Below are 19,425 nucleotides of genomic sequence, written 5' to 3'. Positions count from 1 at the left end.
ATCCAGAGGAAAAGGGCAAGTTGAGAAGCCTGGATGTTATTCTTAGAGAATGAAGGGGGAAGAAAGAACTAGATGCAAGGATTATTACAGTAGGTTTTTGTCCTTTCCCTTTTTTCACAGGGTTGTTTTTTTAATGAACTAGCTGGCACAGTTAAATCTTATTGGATTGTAACACCTAGAGTCCAGTAGCAACTTAAGAGACCAAAATATTTTTCAGGGTAGAAGTTGTTGAGATTCAGAGCTCCCTTCATCAGATATCTTCAAAGGGAGCTTTGATTCTCAAAAGCTTATACCCCAAAATCTTTGCTGGTTTCTAAGATGCTACTGGATTCTATCCCAACAAGTCTACCCTCTGAAGGTTAGGTAAAGGTAAAGGTTTCCATATCCGACTCTAGGGTTGCAGTGCTCATCTCCGTTTCCAAGCTGAAGAGCCAGCGCTGTCGAAAGACGGTTCCGTGGTTATGTGGCTGGCATGACTAAACGCTGAGGCGCACAGAACACTGTTGCCTTCCCACCAAAGCGGTACCTATTTATCTACTTGCAATTTCTTGCTTTCGAACTGTTAGTTACTGGATTTTAATGTAGAGACCTGTTTTATTATTTTGATATGTTATTGTATTTTGATGTTTTATCATTGTTGTAAGCCACCAAATAATCTCATATGTGTTAACAGCTGTGGGATGTAAAGTTATGAAAATAAACAGTATTGATGTTGTCATTGTAACAACAATACTGGAAGTATCTTAAAAAGGAGGCCCTGTTAAAATAAAAATAAACACAGATCTTCATCTGTAAATTTGTGAAGACAAAGGAAGGAAAGAGAGAAGAGACAAAAGGAAGGGGAAAGGAAGTTTCTAAAGTGCAACATGGATCTCACACAGGCACAAGAAGCTGCACGGGGGTGTAAAACCCACAAAGCTTTCACCTACAAACCAAACTTTGTTGGGACAAGAGGCAGTTGTACAGTCACTGATACCAAGATCACTGCCTCGAAGGCTTTTTGTTTTCTCAAGGTGTTAGCAGCTAACAATGTGATAACTTGCCAGCCAATACTGTTATTCTGTTTTAGCTGCGACTGAAAAGACTCTAGCTGTTTCCTTTGGCTTCAGAAGGACAGTCTGAGAACCCCACAACAGATGCTCTGGGCAGCCCTCCACAAATGGATGGATGGCAAAGAGGACAGCAGATCCCAACATAACAGAGAATGCTGGTGCATCAAAAATGGTTCATCGGCAGCCAGTCTCACATGGATCTCATCACACAGTGATGGACATATCTTCTCAATTGAATTAAGACTATGCAGTGAGGTTAGGAATTAAAGGCTTCTCTTCTAGGGGAAAAAACAATTTCTATACTGTTTGGTAGATCATTATGTTCTTAATATGAAATATATAAGATCAGTTACTTCCCAGAGAGAAGCAGTGTAAGGTAATGGTTTGACACTAGACTAGGGACCGTTGGGTCCAAATCCCTGCTCATTTATATGTTATTTTTAGTTTGCCTTTCTTGCTGGGACTCAGGGCCATGAATGCTTCTTGGAGACTGGACAAGATTAAAAAAAATTATTCCCTACCGCACTGGCGCTCCTGAACCTCTTGAATTAATTTTTTTTAATTACAATATTTTCAGACTGCAGGGCAGATAAAACCGGCTTCCCTCTCACTATACCTGGCCAATCTACACTCCATGACAAGAAGTCAGCAATTTGATGTGCATACTTGTGGACTCCAAAGGCCCTACCTCTGACCAGATCCATTATTAAACAGGCATTTTGTTTATGTCTCAATAAATGCAAATACGAGAGGAGAAAAATCCCAATGTATCAAACTTTGCGATCAATAAAAGAACAGAATGTGAATTCATGTTTGCTGCCTCCACTGTTTGCTTAACAGCAGCTTATCAGGTTCTGAACTCAACATTGCCCTGTTGACGTGGCTCTAATCCAAGGGGCAAGCAGTCCAAGCTTGGTACGGGGCAGAGACTAAGTAAAAAAACACTGTTTGGGGGAATGTATAAAAGCCGCCACTTGAGGTGCACAATTGCCTGCACAGAGAGACTCTCCTGCGGCATGCCAACACCTGCTTCAGTACTCCAGTCAATTGGCAGTGAACAATCAAGTTTTTCTGCTGAATCGGAAGAAAACAGACTATACATGAGAATTTGCAGCAGTGAAACGTGCTGCATAAAGGGCACTTGGGGAAAACACCCTATAAATCCACAAGAGAGACAGACACAAATACATTTTCCCCTGACTTTTCTGGCACGGCCTTGGCAAATACCGAACCAATGCAAAAAAAAAACCCACTACAGTGTGCAGGCATGCACAGCCCACGCAGGATTATATGAATGCAAGACTGTATCTCAAGTGTCCCTTTATCCTGCAAAACCACATGGAGACTGCCTGAACACTTTCTTCATTGGATCGTAAGCCAACACTCAACTGTGTCTACTAAGTGTACAATACTAGTACTGACCTATCTGTAATTACTGGATCTTGGGGGGAAAATCGCAGGCACCTGATAACCTGTTTGCCTAGAAACATGATGCTGGCACCTATTTCCAGCCCTGTCCAACCAAACGACTGTACTCCAGACTGCTGTAGGACCACACAACATCTCTAGCCACATAGGTCGCCTTTCTCTCCCCACTCAAATAGCATGTCCTAGCCCACTGACCTACAGCTGTGTCTTTCTGCAAACAATTTTTGCACACCGCGTCCCGGCTGTAATGTGACTTTTCACTACCTTCTTTGTCAATCACCCTTCCCACAATAAGTTTAAAGCAGCAGCCTTCAGACTTTCTATGCTGCAAAAGTTTCCGCCTTCAGGAAACCCTTTCCATGTACTCTGCCGAGAACTCCCACGTGCTGTCAAACACAAACGGGACACAGTCTGTTGTGTGCAACAGATTCACAAGGAGGACTACAGCCACATTCAACTGTCACTTAATCAACATCACACTGAGATGTGTGTGAGCCTGACTTCTTGACAGACTCACACACCTTTTGCAGAATCCTTTCTAGAAATTCACTCCAGTTATTGCAAATAAACCAGAGGTAGCTTTCCCAAGACAAATGAGAACTCCAAGCTGGGGGGGGGGGGGGAATCCACCTGCCTGCACTTGTATACCACAGGCAGTCAGAGTTTGTCTGAATGTAGCTTAGGCCTATTGAACCAGTGTGTACCACATATGCACTTTGAAACTGACCTCAGCATTTGTTATAGCTATGCAATCTAGAGTAATCACTGTTTGTTTTCCTGGATAAACAAAACAAAATGAAGATAGCAGAAAAAATGGGAAACTTACCTTTTTAAAAAAAGGAAAAAAAATAGCTACAGAGTTACCATATAAAAGCAACATTAAGTTTAATATTAAGCTTATCAGTGTCTTTGCGATCTTAAGCATATATGTAGGTTAATCTCGCCTCGGTTAAATCTTGGGTTCCAAGTGTTTAAATTGCTTTATAGATAGTGGTAGCAAATACACGTAACATATCAAAAACTATTTCCAAGAATTAAGGGCCATTTTTTCCATTTTCCCTGACCTCAGAAGAGCACCAAAATTGTGGCTATATGACTCAAGCCAGCAAGGAAGGAGTAATAAATCAAGGAAGTATTTAAAGAGAGGGAGGGGGGAAATACACTGAGTTTTCAACAGGCTCCAACACTGACTGTAGAAACAGTTCCAAGTGTTTTTAGCAATAGCAAACATGAACATTAAAGCTGGCAGAATCCAAACTGTACTTTGTACTCTAACTTCCCTATTCTACGTTAATACATAAATGTCTCTAAAGAGATTTAAACCTACCAGCTTCCCCAATCTTACACAGCTGGAAACTCTTCTTTGATTCAAACTGCAGAATTCTATATAAATCCAGGCTCTTCACTCACCAACCCACCCAAAAAGAGTCTCAAATTTCCAGCTATCACATATGTATCTTGCCCTTCCTCAGAAGAACTCAGAGCTGGATGTGAAGGTCTCCCCTTCCTCCCTTTCAGCCTCACAACAACCCTGAGATATGTTTTAGGCTGTCCCAAGGAAACCCAATGAACTTCATGGCTGAACAGAGATTTGAAGTTAGGTCTTCCAAGTCTTAGTAAGACACTCTTAGCCAGTACACCACACCACCTTTTTACAGAAGTGATAAAGGGACCAGCTGTTCCAGTGTAAAATTACTACTCAGCAGTCTCTATGTACACCAAAAACTCTTGTGCAAACACAACACGGACTAATCTCAGGATATCAAATCAAGAATTCCTCGTCTCTCTCTCTCACACACGCACAGGGATATACATATACAGACAGACAGATCAAGCTAGAGTGTGCAAGCCCACGTCTATCTTTAGAAACTACGGTTTGAAACAAGACATGGTTAGTGAAACCAGCACTGCAAACATAATGCTGTCCTGTAGTTCACTTTTCAAAAAAAAAAAAAAAAAAACGAAAAGGGAAGAGGGGAATCTGCAGGAGAGAGGAGAGACTGGGGAGGAGAGCGTGAGCCTACCGGCTGATCCCAAAGGCCTAACTGTGGCTACGGGTCCAGAAAGCAGTGTTTCTGCACCACAGCCCAAGCTTTATGGATTCTCTTTCAACAGCACCAATAATCATCATGTCCTAAAGGGAATGAATAAAGTGCAGTAATTTTAGGATGCAGACTCGTTGCAATTAATTTATCTGACAAAACAGTGTTAAAATTTCTGAAGCCAATAACTGAAAGAGGCTTTTAATTAAAGAAATCATACAATAATGGCATTTGTTTATTGTGGGAAATGGTAATTATTAACCAAGTCACATGGCATAAAGAACATCTGTGCAACAGCGAGTCTTGGGCCACAGAAAGTCTATTTGGAAATATTTAACATTTAACAAATATTTTTACTTGGGGGGGGGGGTATTTTCTCAAACTCACTCCGTGCTGACTACTTAGAGGCTCTCTCCATTGGCAAAGAATGAGCCTATCTATGAGCCACTGTTCCAAAGGAGCGACTCTACAATACTAACAACTGCAGCAACCAGCCATTTGCTACGGAAGGCAGTCTGAAAGTGTGACATGCAAAGTTGGCTGGAAAGGAACCCAGTCAGAAGTAGGGTACTTACAGCGGCGGAAATAGTTATTAAGAGCACTTCAGTTTCACAACTGAGAGGATCAAGCCTCACTCGTGAAGACAGGAGATGGTGCCAACTGGCTTCAACACAGCACAGGACCTAATCTTACCATCCGCGATGAGGGATGGAAAATTTTCCAGGGCTGTATTTTTCTGTGGAAAGTTTTCTGCCCTACATATGTAAATGTGTCTATAGTTTGTCAGGGCTGTTTTGCTGCAAATCAATCATGGTAGATGAGCTAAGCATAGGATATGAAGCATGGACAAACCCACAGTGCTCATACATGGTATATTTGCCTTCTTTTGCTAACATTTAAAGATTTTTTGGGGGGGGGAATTGGAATTCAGCTTCTCAGAAAACCCACATCCCTGCTTGCCATAACAGCATTCAAACTCAACTAGCATTACAACTTTCACCCTCCCTAATTACAGAAACAATGCTCAAAGTCTGGCTTTTAGGCAGCTCTTTTATTCAGTTTTGGTGTTTTTTGCTTTTTTTGTGACCTTGTGTGGTTCCCTGCCTCTAAAGGACTCAGGCAGACGAACACTGGTAGTTTTTCCTTCCTCAAATACAAAACCACACAGACGTTTATGCAAGTCTATTTGATCTAACTGGATGGTTAGGAAGCAGGCTCCTACTCCTAGCCACCAAACGTAAATACCTCCAGCAAATGCCCAAGATCAGACTCTGGTGAATTCCCAAAAAGGTGGATACCCAAAGTACCCTTTTGCAGACTCCTTATGCAAATACAAAAGTTTCATTTTTGTCCAGAAAATCATATGGGGGGAGGAGACAAAGTCTTATGGAATACCTTTCAGCAGCAAAAGCCTTCCACTACCATGAGGAACATCATTCATACATTGCACTATTCATGGATATCAACACTCAGGAAAGAAAACAATACAAAAGAAAGAATCCTTATCATTTCAACTGAGTCACCAACAAGATTATCAGGTCAAGAGCACAAAGTCCAAATTTGCCATCTTGTCATGCTGGCCACATGACCACGGAAACATCTTCGGACAGCGCTGGCTCTTCGGCTTTAAAACAGAGATGAGCACTGCAACCCTAGAGTCAGATTCGACTGGCTTTCGAGCAAGGGAACCTTTACCTTTACCAATTTTCACCTTTCCACCTACACCACCACCCCACTCCATCCCACTGCAGAGATATGAACCATGGACAAGTTGTTGCTGGCACAGCAAAGACTGGGAAAAGTTTCATCAACAGAACCTTCCAGCTTTTATGCATATCAAGTAGCAAGATAAAAACCGCAAATAAAGAAATCCTGCAAAGCAGTTGCGCAAAAGGCACTGAAAGCAATGCTTTGAAAAGAACCGTTCTGCTGTAGAGAACATGTCTCTGCACGAGGCCAATACGGGTTGCCAAAGAACATGATACCTTGAACTTTAGCAGGCAAAAAGATCCGAGAGGCAAACGAAAAATGTACGGGTGAAAGTACATCAGAACATACGCACAGACAGTCGATGGGGTAAAAGAAACAAACACAGACTTCAATTAGCACGTTGCCCTGCAACAAGCAGACAGATCAGCTAGGAGCAGCCCACAGAGTTAGGAAACTGTGAGCAAGAGGGTTCAAACCAGACTGAGAACTAGTCACTTGAAAGAAAATGGGCCAGTGAGCCAACACTGGCTCTGCATCAATTTTCCTACATTGGTCTTCCACATGCAAGATGCTAGTTTCCTTGGACTGGGAAAGTAAAGGATTCAAATTATCACAGTAAGGCAAGGGGAAAAGAACAAGACAGTCCTTTTTCCTACACAGGCAGCTCAAACCATGAAATCTTGATATTGAAAGTCAGATTAAAGTATGATAAAAATAAGCAAAGGGGGAAAAAATATGATAAATAGATTAATACTGAAAGTTTGATTTTATTAATATTCAAAGAGCTAAGATGTACCTACTCAGGCTAAATATACTTGTGCTAGTTTGTTTTTGTAACAATAAGCATTAATCCTTACATTTAAAAGCTTAAATGTGGGAGAAACCCCAAGTCTTAGATACAACTTTTGTATAATTCGTATATGATCCTTGCATAACTCTGTATTTTAGTTTAGTATTCCCCTTATTTCCCCTCCCTTTGTAGTTTGTAGGTTGTAGTATAAAAGCAATAAAAAAGTATTTTAAAAAAAACATGAAATCTTGTCAGGACTAGCCTTGACTGTAGAACCTCCAAGAATGTTTGCAGCTCTTTAGAACCCAGAAAAACCTGGTTCCTGCCATTAACGAGTGGTCACACATAAGAGTGACAGAGGCAGCAGGGAGCACTCGACATGCAAGATTTACTATTCTAGATTATGCATAGATTTCCATTCTGCACAGAACAAAAAAGCATTTCCCAGTTTTTCCCCCTTTTTAATCCCAACAGTCTCCTTCCGTGACTGGCTATGCTGCCGGGCAGGCAGTGATGTTGCGCAGTTGTTCACCCAACTCTCACTAGTTAGTGGGATCTTTGCAAGACAGTGGTGGTTATGGTGGAAAGTGCTGTCAAGTCACAACCTGACTTATGGTGACCCTGTAGGGTTTTCAAGGCAAGAGACATTTAGAAGTGACTGGCCATTGCCTGCCTCTGCATTACAACCCTGGCCTTCCTTGGTGGTCTCTCATCCAAATAGTAACCAGAGCCAACCCTGCTTAGCTTCCAAGATCTGACGAGATCGGGCTAGCCTGGGCTACCCAGGTCAGGGCACAAGACCATGCCCACTTGGCTTTGCCCATGTCCACCCAGGGAGCGTCAAGACTCCCAAGCCTTTGAATATACAAAGCTGAACTATACCTCTGGTCAGACCACTGTCCTGCAAGGAACAAGACAGTCTTCTCTGGCTGGCAGTTGCTTTTAATTTTGTAGGTCCTTGGCCTTTTGCACCCCTGCCATGATTAATGGGATGATTTGAGAAAGATCTTATGCAGGTAAAGCAGATGCTCCACCAATGAACTATGACCCCACAAGGAACAGCCCACTTGTGCCCTGAGAAGCTCAGGCTGGTCATCTACTACACTTGCACCCTCAGTTGTCAATGACCACCTAGTCCAAGCCTGCGCCCCTCTTCCCTACCTTGGTTATTTGTTCATCTGCCATTCGAACCTTTGACCAAAAAAACCCCCACTCCTGAACTACTTCAAAAATACAGGCTTTCCACTAATCACACGAGGGTATGCAAATCTATTCCATTTGCATAGTTTTATCACCAGTGCAGAATTCGCACAGCCCCATTTGTAAGCTGGCAGCGCTTGAGGGACAGAGGAAGGTGTGACGCAATCACCACTGCGCCTATCCAGACATGCTGTTGCTTTCCTAACGAGCTGCAAGCAACGGAGATGTCCTACTTTAAGCCCTGCAGGGGAGGAATTACAATAATTGAGCTGCCATTGTCACTAGGGACATGTGTCACTGTTGTGAGGCCATCATAAGATAAAAATAATACCAATCGAGAGCCGGCTGCACAGATGAAGAGGTAATTTTCATATTACATCTGGCAAACAGTCGTCTGGGAGAGACAGCACGATTCTTCACCCAGCACCCTGCCTCAGAGAGAAATCCCCTCAAGCCAATGGGGCAAAGCAGAAGGGGCAGATTCTACTGGGCAAAAAAGCAGTTGTTATCCCACACTTGATGCTGATAGCCAAGGCAGACAGCTGGCAAAATCATTCAAGCATTCCCTGCCAAGACAAAGGCAAGAGGTTGAGTCCAAACTCCAAAGGCCTTTTTCCACTGACATAAAGCACTTCTACCAGCAGGGGGGGAATCAATCCCCCACACCCTGCAGACCTTCATTTTGTCCCCTATGCCCTTTCTTTGAGTCCCCTATTTTGCCTATAAGCAACATTTTGGAGAACTCAGAAGAAAGCAGTAGCAAGAAGGGGGGATTTGGGAAAGTTCAGTTCCATTAGTGAAGCTCTTCTAGGAAGTGTACAAGGGTCACAACAGACATGGTTCTGCCCTCCTTCATTTTATGTTCACAACAGCCCTGTGAGGGAAGTCAGAATGACAGAAAACCACTGACCCAAGGTCACCCAGTGAATTTCGTGCCAAGTGGGGGATTTGGTGCTTCTTCCTATGCCTATTCTTGACACACTAATCACTCCACTATGTGGACTCTCTACGGACAACCATGATACAATAAAACAATAACTGGTTCTGTATTAGTTTAGAAAAGACCTAGCTAAGAGAACCAGTGAATAATGAAAAGCTGCTGTACCACATCCTTCAATTTGAGACTGCAGCTGACAGCATTTCCAGATCCAAGCAGAACCCTTTGAGCCAGTGCTTTTGAAATGGAGTGCCGGTTTTCAGAGGTCCCTCAACGAGACAATCATCAATAGTGGACAAGCTTCCCTACCGCTAGTGATCTTTGGCAATGCACAGCCACAAGACAGTGATGGAGGCACTTCAGGACACAATCTCAGTTGCCAAGGAACAATTCAGATCCAAAGACTAGACTATACACCCCTTCCACAAGTGACAGGTATTCTGTGGGGGTAAGCATTTCCTTTCACCAATAACAACAGACACCCAACAGCCATCCAGACGCAGGAACTAAGAGATGAAACAAACCCAGATACCAACTGTGTTCCCTTATACAGTGAGGCAATACTATTGCAAGACCTTAAAACATCAGTAATACTATCCTGGGTTCATCCTCCAATATGAAATACGTCATCATGTGTCACCACCTTCTTCTGCTCAACATCAGACAAACAGGACAGTCCCTATGCAAAAGAATAAGCAGGCATAAATCTGACATTAAAAACCCACAATTTTCACAAACCAGCATGGGGACATTCCAACATTCCAGGACATAGTGCTACTGATCTAAAGGTTTCTGTGAGCCTACAAAAAGAACTTCAAAGGGAAAATTCAACATCAACATGTTGAACTAGTGTTAATCTCTTGATGAATTTTCTCTCTCTCCTGGGCCTGAGCAAGGACTTGGGCTTCCTCATTCACCGTATCTGCCATCAGCTCAGCATGATATTGCTGGTACTGGAAAGTGTCATCAAGTCACAGCTGACTTATGGCAACCCCGTAGGGTTTTCAAAGCAAGAGATGTTCAGAGATGGTTTTCCACTGCCTGCCTCTGCGTCACGCCCCTTGGAGGACTCCCATCCAAATACTAGCCAGGGCCGACCCTGCTTAGCTTCTGAGATCTGACAAGACTGGGCTAACCTGGGCTATCCAGGTCAGGGCTAGCATGACATTACAGACATTAATTAGTTCTCTTTAGTATGCTTTATGCTGTATCATCCTTGCCTAGATCCAACTTTATGTTTCCCTGTTCTGCCCATCATCAACAGTTAGGAGTAGTCCTCCAAATGAACTGATTTCTCTTTGATTGGCCATTGTTTCAAAGCAGCCTCTCTTTGTGACATTCCCCTGCTCCCAATCTTCTGCTCCTTGTACCTCTGAGATTATACAACTGCTATGAATGTGAGCAGCTGATGAAGTGAGCTCTGACTCACAAAAGCTTTTGCTGGAATTAATTTTGTGGGACTTCTCTTAAGACATTAAATTTGGAAGCAACTACTGGAAATTGACTACTAAAAAGCTACAATCTACAGAGACCAGCAGAGAGGGCCAGAGTCAATTGCAACCACAAAGCTGTGACCACAGAAAGCATAGTTTCAAGCTCCAAAGCCAAGCCAGAACCCAAGCTGTAACAGAAACGAGAATGGATTGTAACTCCTTTTAAGAAGTGACAGCTTGCCACCGTCATTCCACAGCCTTCTAAGAATGTTCCCTGAAGTCAGTCTTCCTCCCTGTTATCATGACAAGCACTAATAGATTATGCTGCCACCAATCCTTTTCAACTAGAGAGTATCAGTTCAGGCCTTCAGGAATTTTAAATAGACGCTCAAAGAAAAAAATTGTGGGTCACAAAACATTAGGCCTAGATAGACAAATCTTAGAGAATTCTGACACAGTGGATACAGAGAAGGAAATATAAAAACTGGGCCAGGAACATAACTTTAGGAACACTTTTTTTTTAAGGCACAATACATTTAAGTTAAATATTAGTAAAGAAACTGGCTGTGGGCTATGAAGCATGCAAAAGCAGAACTCAGGCTAAACTGTGCTAGGCAATAGTGTTCATTATTCACCGTAATGTCTGTGCAAAACAGCAGTCAAAATCCTGTATTACCAAAGGATCTTCCAAAATGGTCTGGCAAGGCAAGTGTTTGCCTCTGGGCTCAAAACTGGGTGGGCACAAGGGTAGCAAGGGACTGGAGGCAACAGGATTTGCCAGAAGTCCAGAGCCTCTCCACCCCTTTCTCAAAGTAACCCTCCAAGAAAACCACTTGCTGGCCAGGAATCTAAGAGCCCTGAACTAGCTCTTCTTATCTTATTAGATGTAGCCCAGCTGTCTTCCTCGAAAACAAGGCTGTGTAACTATTCCTGCATGTGTTAATAACCTAGGAAACCGTGAAGCCCATTAAGTTTAGTAGTGCCAACAGCGGCTTTTAACTAGGCCTCATATTAAATGGAAGGGGAAGTCCGATATTCTTAACCACCAATGAGGTCATTAAAGCCACAAGTCTTCAAAGTTATGGTGTGTGAGGGGAAACCAGTAGGAACAGGCACTTCATACTCCCCCCCCCCGAGGAAATACATACAGTGATAAGTTAGGTATTTCATCTGACTCTGGGTGGCTGTATCTAAATAACAGACAGAATATTGAAAATATGTACAGGTGAGCAAGCAGGTGTGGAAAATGCAGAAAGCACTCTTCTCTGGAAAGGGTGTTCTAACACGCCTTAAAAACCCGCACCCACACTTTCCAAGATTCATTTGCAAGGCTAGTCTGGCTCCATAATAAGGAAACTTGAAAGCCACTGTTCCAATGAAATATACATTCATCACAGAAACAAGCAGCATCAATCATACAGAACTGGCTCCGCTGTGAAAGCTTAAGGACAGGAATCTTAATATACTTCTGGAGGCCTTTGCTCAGAAGTCATCAAGGACAAAAATAGGTTTACGGTCCAACTTACAGCTCAGTTTTAGAGAAGATGGTCTGTGCAAATTATGACCAAAGTAATTTGCAGGGCAAAAGAAGGAAGCTATACATGTTCTGCAAGAATGCCCAAGTGTCCATTCTGTAAGTGACATCAGCAAATGCCTTCCAATCCTAGCACTACTGGTGGTAAGTACATCCTTGTGTTGCTACCTCAAGTACTTCAAAACACATCTGTTGCTGTAATACCAGTAATTGAAGCCTTCCCCAGGACATAATGCAAGGAGATCCTTTCCTATAAAATAGCTGTACATATGGAGATTCAGGAAGATTATGCTAACGGAGCCAGTGCAATTGTTTCAAGTCAACAGGCACCATGGCAACTACAACTTCTTCCATTCTTTATGGTGAACACAGAGAACTAACGTAGAGCAGATACTAATTAGTGGGGAATCAGGAAATTCCTGGTTCAACTCTCACCTCTGCCACCAAAGTGGGTTAAGCACGCCCGCGCTTAAGGACTGCCTTGCCCTACATAACCCTGAGCACCAGCTGCTGTCCTCGAAGTAGCTACTTGCCTGCATCTTCTAAGTGCTAGAGCAATGTTTTCCCAATAGTAGTGCCAACGTTTTGGAACAGCCTACTAGACAGAGGAGGTGGAGACAGTAGGAAAGGAAACTGCCAGTCTTCCACAAGAGGAGCAAAGGAAATCTTTGGCCTTTTTCAATGCAGTGTTGGTGCGTATTTTTACATAAGGTTTAGTGGTGGGATGGAGGGCCAGTGTGGGGTAGTGGTTAAGAGTGTTGGATTAGTATCTGGGAGACCTGGGTTTGAATCCTCATTCGTGCCATGGAAGTTCACTGGGTGACCCTGGACCAAACACACACTCTCAGCCTAACCTACCTTACAGGATTGTTGTGAGGATAAGATGGAGGACAGGAGACTATGTAAGCCACTTTGGGTCCCCAGTGGGGAGAAAGGTAAAGGTTTCCCTTGCTGGAAAGCCAGTCGAATCCGACTCTAGGGATGCAGTGCTCATCTCTGTTTCCAAGCCGAAGAGCCAGTACTGTCTGAAGACGTTTCCATGGTCATGTGGCTGGCATGACTAGACGCCAAGGCACTGTTACCTTCCCACCAAAGTGGTAACTATTTATCTACTTGCAATTTCTTGCTTTCAAACTGCTAGGCTGGCAGGAGCTGGGACCAGAGACGGGAGCTCACTCCGTCACGCAGCACTCTGGTCTCAAACTGCTGAACTACCAACCTTCCGGTCTGCAGTTCAGTGTCTTAACCACTTGAGCCACCGCAGCCCCTATGGGGAGAAAGGCAGGATACAAATTAATTAAATAAATAAAATTTTAAAAATTGTGTATTAGTATTGTATCCTTGCTTAGAATGGATTAGGATTGTAGCTGGAGGCATGTAAATACGGCTGTTGGTCAGCAGGTTTCCGGTATAAGGTGGTGTCTATGGGTCCATCATATATTTTTACAGTAATGTCCAGAAAATGTATTTCCTGCACAGATTGGTTCATTGTCAGGTTGGTGGTGGAGTGAAAGTTGTTGAATGCCTGGTGGAATTTGTCCAAGGCTTCTTTACCATGTGTCCAGACAATAAAGATGTCATCAATCTATCTCAGGTCTAAGAATAAAACTTCGTTGGTCTTAAATGTGCCACTAAGCATACCAAACACTCAATTGCATACAGCCAGGCTCTACACTACAGCCACATCCATTCCAATTCTACAGACAGAGATTCGCACCTAAGGGATATACAACAAACCTCTTTGGAACTAAAATACCCACCTGATGAGGTCAAGAAACAGATTAACAAAGCCAGAATGGTACCCAGAGAAAACCTGTTGCAAGACAAGCCCAGAAGAGACAGTAACAGAACACCACTAGTGGTCACATGCTGCTGTAAGCTCAAAACAGTTCAGCACATCATGAGCAACTTACAACCTCTACTGGAAAATGACAGTTCTCTTTCACAAGTACTGGGGAGCAAACCTTTTCTTGCCCACAGGCAGTACCCCAATCTTAAAGAACTCCTCATCCACAATAATACATCTAATTTAAACATGGACCAGAGCTTGTAATAAACCCAGATCCCAACTTTGCTGTCATATATACCCAGACAATCACGGAACCTAACAACATAAACTACACCATCTCAAGCTCATTCACTTGCTCATCTTCTGACATCGAAAATGACATTAAATGCCAACAATGCCCTTCAGTTCCCTACATAGGGAAAACATGTCAAACCCTATGACAAAGGATAAATGGACACAAATCTCACATCAAGAACCACAAAAATGAGAAAGTTTTACGAGAACACTTCAACTTTCTAAGACATTCAACGGGGGACCTCAAAGTCACTGATTTATTGCAAAAGAATTTCATAAACAGACTAGAATGGGAGACTGCTGAATTACAAGTTATCACAGCACTCAGGAAAATGGATCTGCCAGGGCTTAACAGAGATACTGGTTTCTTATCTCACTTATACATGTTAAATTCATTCAGTTCTCACATCAGTTTGTAAACTCTTTTATTAGGCTGTATACTAACTTGCTGCTATTCACAGATCTTACCAATTGCCTTCATACAATCTTAGCTATATTTATTGCTCAGTCACTAATGCATCTTGATTCTAGTTAGCCCTTCCTCACAACACCCTGGCCACCTTCTGCCTATATGTAATAGTTGGTGACTTCTGTTTCAGTGTATCTGAAGAAGTGTGCATGCACATGAAAGCTTATACCCAGAATAAAGATTTCACATACACTCATTTATATAAAATACTGTGTTATTGTCACCTGACAAAAGGAAGCTCTCATTCACACCAAGATGATATAACCCATCCCACATCCCGTTTTAAAATGTAGATGAGAGTTGCTCTGACTACCAATGCAAAACTGGAGAGTCAGAATTCACATGCAGATGTGGCACTATCAGGCTTGGTCTCAATACAGACTGGGAAGGGCTACAGAAAGGAATTGCCCTGCTCTTCATATGACCAACTCTTGCTTTCATTTGTTCTTTGGGAGTTCAATGTAACACACCTATCTCTTGGATCCCTGGGACTTCTGGCCTCTTTCTGTGTAGTAAAGCAGCCTTTTCCCTTGCGTATACCCATTTCTGGCAACTAAAGGGAAACATTTCAAGCCTCTGAAGAGAGAGTTCTGGCCTGTAAAAGTTTATGCAACAACATGGTTATTAGCCTTCAGGTACAAGACTTTGTTATTTTTGGCTGCAATAACCAAACATAACAACACCTTAGGAATGTGCCACTCTCTTGTTTCAAAGGGATTCAGCAAGCATTAAGCATTTCCAAGCCCCACTGGGCTTCAAGCGGAGACAGTTTAAGCACACGCATGCCAGTGCCATTGAAATCAATGGACTTCACACACACTTATCCGGCTTAAAAGAGCAAGAGTCCAGTAGCACCTTGAAGATTTAACAAAATGTGTGGCAGGTATGAGCTTTCATGAGTCACTGCTCTCTTCTTCAGATAATCAGGCATCTTCAGCTTTATCAGGCTTGATCACTACATCTCTACCTAACCAAGCGGGATCCCCAGAATTTCAGAAAGCGAGAAACAATACAGCACCTATTTAAAATCAAGCTCAACTCAGCCACTCAGCAATAACCTTTCAAAAGGTGTTCCTGAATCAAAGTGCTTTGACTTGCAAGGGAAGTAGTTTACAAGGATGGGACATTGTGTTCTTCCCAAGGCACTGAGCCCCACGGACAGGCAGTACTCTGCACCATGCACTCGGAGCTGTAAAAGTGCTTAAGTCTGAACTGGGCTGAAGAGCTGAGACCAAGTACAAAGACATACAGAAGAATGGCTTCCATAAATAGCAATTACTTCCCTTTCCAGCCAGCACCCTCAAAGTTAAACAACCCAGCTGCTCTATTATTATTAGCCAACACCAACTTAGTCATTATATTATTCATTTCAAAGTATTTCACAAACATTGGCCCATAAGCCTTGCAAGGTAGGACAGTACTATCAGTCCCATAGTGCAGAATGAGAGGGGAAGGCGTTCTGAATGAGAGGAGAGCTTGACCAAGGCCATCCAGAAAACCCATGGCTGAGTCACGATATGAAACCAGGACTTCCTGGCTCACACTCTCTGCAACTATGCACTGCCAGTTCTAAACAGGAAACAATCATGCAACAGGAAGACTACTTTGAGTGCCTGAATTACCATTACTTAAATTGTTTAAAAACATCTACATAACATCAACAGAACATTAGGAGTACATAAAAAATCACACGCCAACAGAGTTAAATGAAAACATTTAACAATGCTTCTTCATGCTCTGTTTTCTCTTCAGATCGCATAAAAAGCAATGCTTCTTTAGATTCAGGGAATCCACAGCTTCCCATGGTAAGTTTAAGTACCCTCCAGTGGTGAAAGGTGCAGAAATAGCCAAAGATTTGGAAATAGTTTTGTACGCATGATCCTACTAAAATCAGCACTGGCCACTGTACCCAGTTCAGTTAAGACTGAATCTGTTACACATCATATTCGTACATTTAGCACCAAAATGTTTCTCACACTACCACAGATCCACCTGTTCTGCAGCACTGCACCTACCGTTTCACCTTGCTATTCCTCTATCACACCCAGTTTGTACCTTTCCTATTCGTACTGTCTTCTAACAACAGAGGCTAACACACCAGTCCACACTTGGCACTGTAAAATGCTCAGCACCCGGACTCAGGTCTTCAGCCATCTCCCCCCTCCCTGCCTGCCACAGAAATGACCTTTAAGAGATTTCAATAGCCAGCACTCTTCTGATCTTCTAACACATGGATCAGATCAAGACTCGCCTGCTCCTGACCCTGGCCTGTCCCAGAAAATGTAGACTTCACCATTTTAAAGCCTTCTTCAAATCCTGCTGCCATGAAACTTCCAACTATCTCAGCCTCACTAATCTGCTCTCATTTCAACTGCACACACTTCCTACTTAAGTGAACACTAACTGTGCTATGGATAGCATCACAAAGTTCTCATACAGCATCCTATACGCTGCTGACACCAAACCATGGTACTTCACAGCAGAGATATTTCAAGGCAGTGGTTTAGAACCACTAAACCAGCCACCACAGATCGGCCTAAACCCTTGTCTGAAGCCGACTACACCACTAGCGTGAACTTACCTTCTTTTTCTAGTGCTGTGTATATTCAACATTAAGCTATTTTCAAACACTTTTAAACTTCTGGTTTTGATCCACACTTTTATCCAATATCCAGTGCTTCTAGATCTTTTAACCAACTACTGTTTTGCAACTTGTTTTCTGTACAGGAATTTTTTTCTCTGTTTTTACTATTATAATGTATGTCTTTAAATGGGCAATTATGGCTTTCCAGTTTAGCATATATCTCTTTTGTAAGTCATACATTTTTGGTTCAAAGGAAGAATAGCTAGATTTGAGTCCAGTAGCCACACAGAAACCAACAAGATTTTGGGGGATAAGCTTTCAAAAGCCAAAGACTCAGAAACTTCTTCAGAAATTCTGAAACTAAAGGAAGAACAGATCCTGAGAATAAACTTTCACCTATTACTAATTTTTACGAATATTAATTTTAGCAACAAAATACTGCCACACAGAGACCAACTTAATGTTGGAGGGGGGGGGGGGGAGACAGAATTAGATTATCCTAGAGCTGCACTGCTGCCCCTGACAATTACAACATATGCTCATCCAAGATTTAGCAAATGCATACATTTAGACTGGAGCAACCTTTAGAAAGAGCCACAAAACCATCTCATAAAGCTGTCTCCCAGCATTCCACACAGCCAGGAACCAACACGTGGCCTTCACCACAAATATCACATCACCCAATCAGCCTGTTGTCTCCTGGACTGGTCCCAAAAAGCACAACCAGCCAGTTACTTTATTCCTATTCCATAGGACTAATGCATAAGATCTTTGCAGAGTAACAGAAGCAAAATACATATCTCTGCCCCAAAGAGCTTACAATATAAACTTAAGAGTTTATAAGAAAGTGGGAGAGAGGATGGAAAGGAGAAGATCACATGATCAAATGAAATTACGTGCACTCCATCACAAACACCTCTCTCCAATCAAACTGACAAGGGAGTCAATTTGGCAACAAGTAAAAAAGAGACACTGAGAAGAGCACCACCACGCAAAATGCTGGAGGCTTACTTGTGTGCCTTACCTGTTAGGTCATGATGGATCAAGTCAGTGAAGCTGGGGTCATCACCCCACCAGAATACCCACAGCTCTCGGCGCCCAGGTCTCTGGTCTCGCCGCCACACACTCAAGATGTCGGCCTTCAAGCAACGACTGTAGCTGCTTAGAATGGGGTCTTCTTCCGTCACCGGGAAGAGAATTGGGGCAGACGTTGGACCTTCCCATACATATCGTTTCCATTTAATCCCTGTTAAATCAGCCTGAAGGGGAAATGTAAGAGAATTACCGAACGTTGAACAAGCTGGGTGTCAGCATTTCTGAACCCAGAGATTCTTGATCACTTTCTAGAAACCTTTCCTCTCATCTAAGGAGAAAAAACTCAGGTTTCAGAGAGTACACAGAAGGTTGTTTTTTTCTTTTTATCCCAAATAAATGTCTGATGAAGCCCAGCAACAATGGCTACAATTCTGATGCATTAGACCGGTGAGAGTCTTGCGGGGGGGGGGGGGGGATGCTGCTGAATGTCCCCTTATTGAGAATCTAGATGCAAAGATCCTTCATGTGTCACCTTCCTTAGTGAGGTTACTTTATTTACTTAGCACATTTTTTATCTGATAATGGAGCTGCAATAAAACTGGACCTAATTATGTGCAAAAGGCAAAAAGAGTGACAAAAATATTAGTACACCTGTTCCCCAATGAAAAGGAGCATCAGGGGAAAATCTCGTAACATATGAAAGCGGCATCCAGGGAAAAACTTGTAACATACTTCTAACCAGCTTCAAGCAGTTCTGCCATGGAACCCTTACTATCATAACTTTGTTGTGAATCTTCCCCTGAGAACCCAAGACAGATTGTCGGTTCACTTATGGTTAGGTTTCCTTATCTTAAATAATCAAGTAAATCCCTTTCTCCGAAACAATTTACCCTACGTCTTCCATGCAGCAATTATTACCATAAATAAAAGGATTACATCTAATCTCTGTTCCCCAACCCAGTTTTCTCCCAGACACACATTTAAAAGTGATCAAGTTTCAACAGAATGACCCCCACTGTCCACAAAAGGGGGGGGGGAAGCACAAGGCAGTTCCAAACAAAGCCACAGAAGTTGCCAAAGGGTTGAAACTTCACCTTCCCCAAGCTGAGAGAGAAAGAGAACTCTTTC

At 42.7% G+C, this 19,425-nt stretch overlaps 1 protein-coding gene across 1 annotated transcript in view; it reads right to left on the bottom strand.

The window, feature by feature from the left end:
• Window positions 1-19,425, bottom strand: part of MED13 (mediator complex subunit 13) — a 146,913-nt gene that overhangs the window by 126,301 nt on the left and 1,187 nt on the right. Inside the window, exon 2 of the mRNA XM_015426287.1 lies at window positions 18,287-18,521. Coding sequence (XP_015281773.1) covers window positions 18,287-18,521 — 235 coding nt within the window. The remainder of the gene's footprint in view (window positions 1-18,286; window positions 18,522-19,425) is intronic.

The sequence above is a fragment of the Gekko japonicus genome, unplaced genomic scaffold (genome assembly GCF_001447785.1).
Source record: "Gekko japonicus isolate JY-2015 unplaced genomic scaffold, Gekko_japonicus_V1.1 scaffold476, whole genome shotgun sequence".
NCBI lineage: Eukaryota > Metazoa > Chordata > Lepidosauria > Squamata > Gekkonidae > Gekko > Gekko japonicus.
This window is presented reverse-complemented; position numbering and strand designations above follow the sequence as displayed.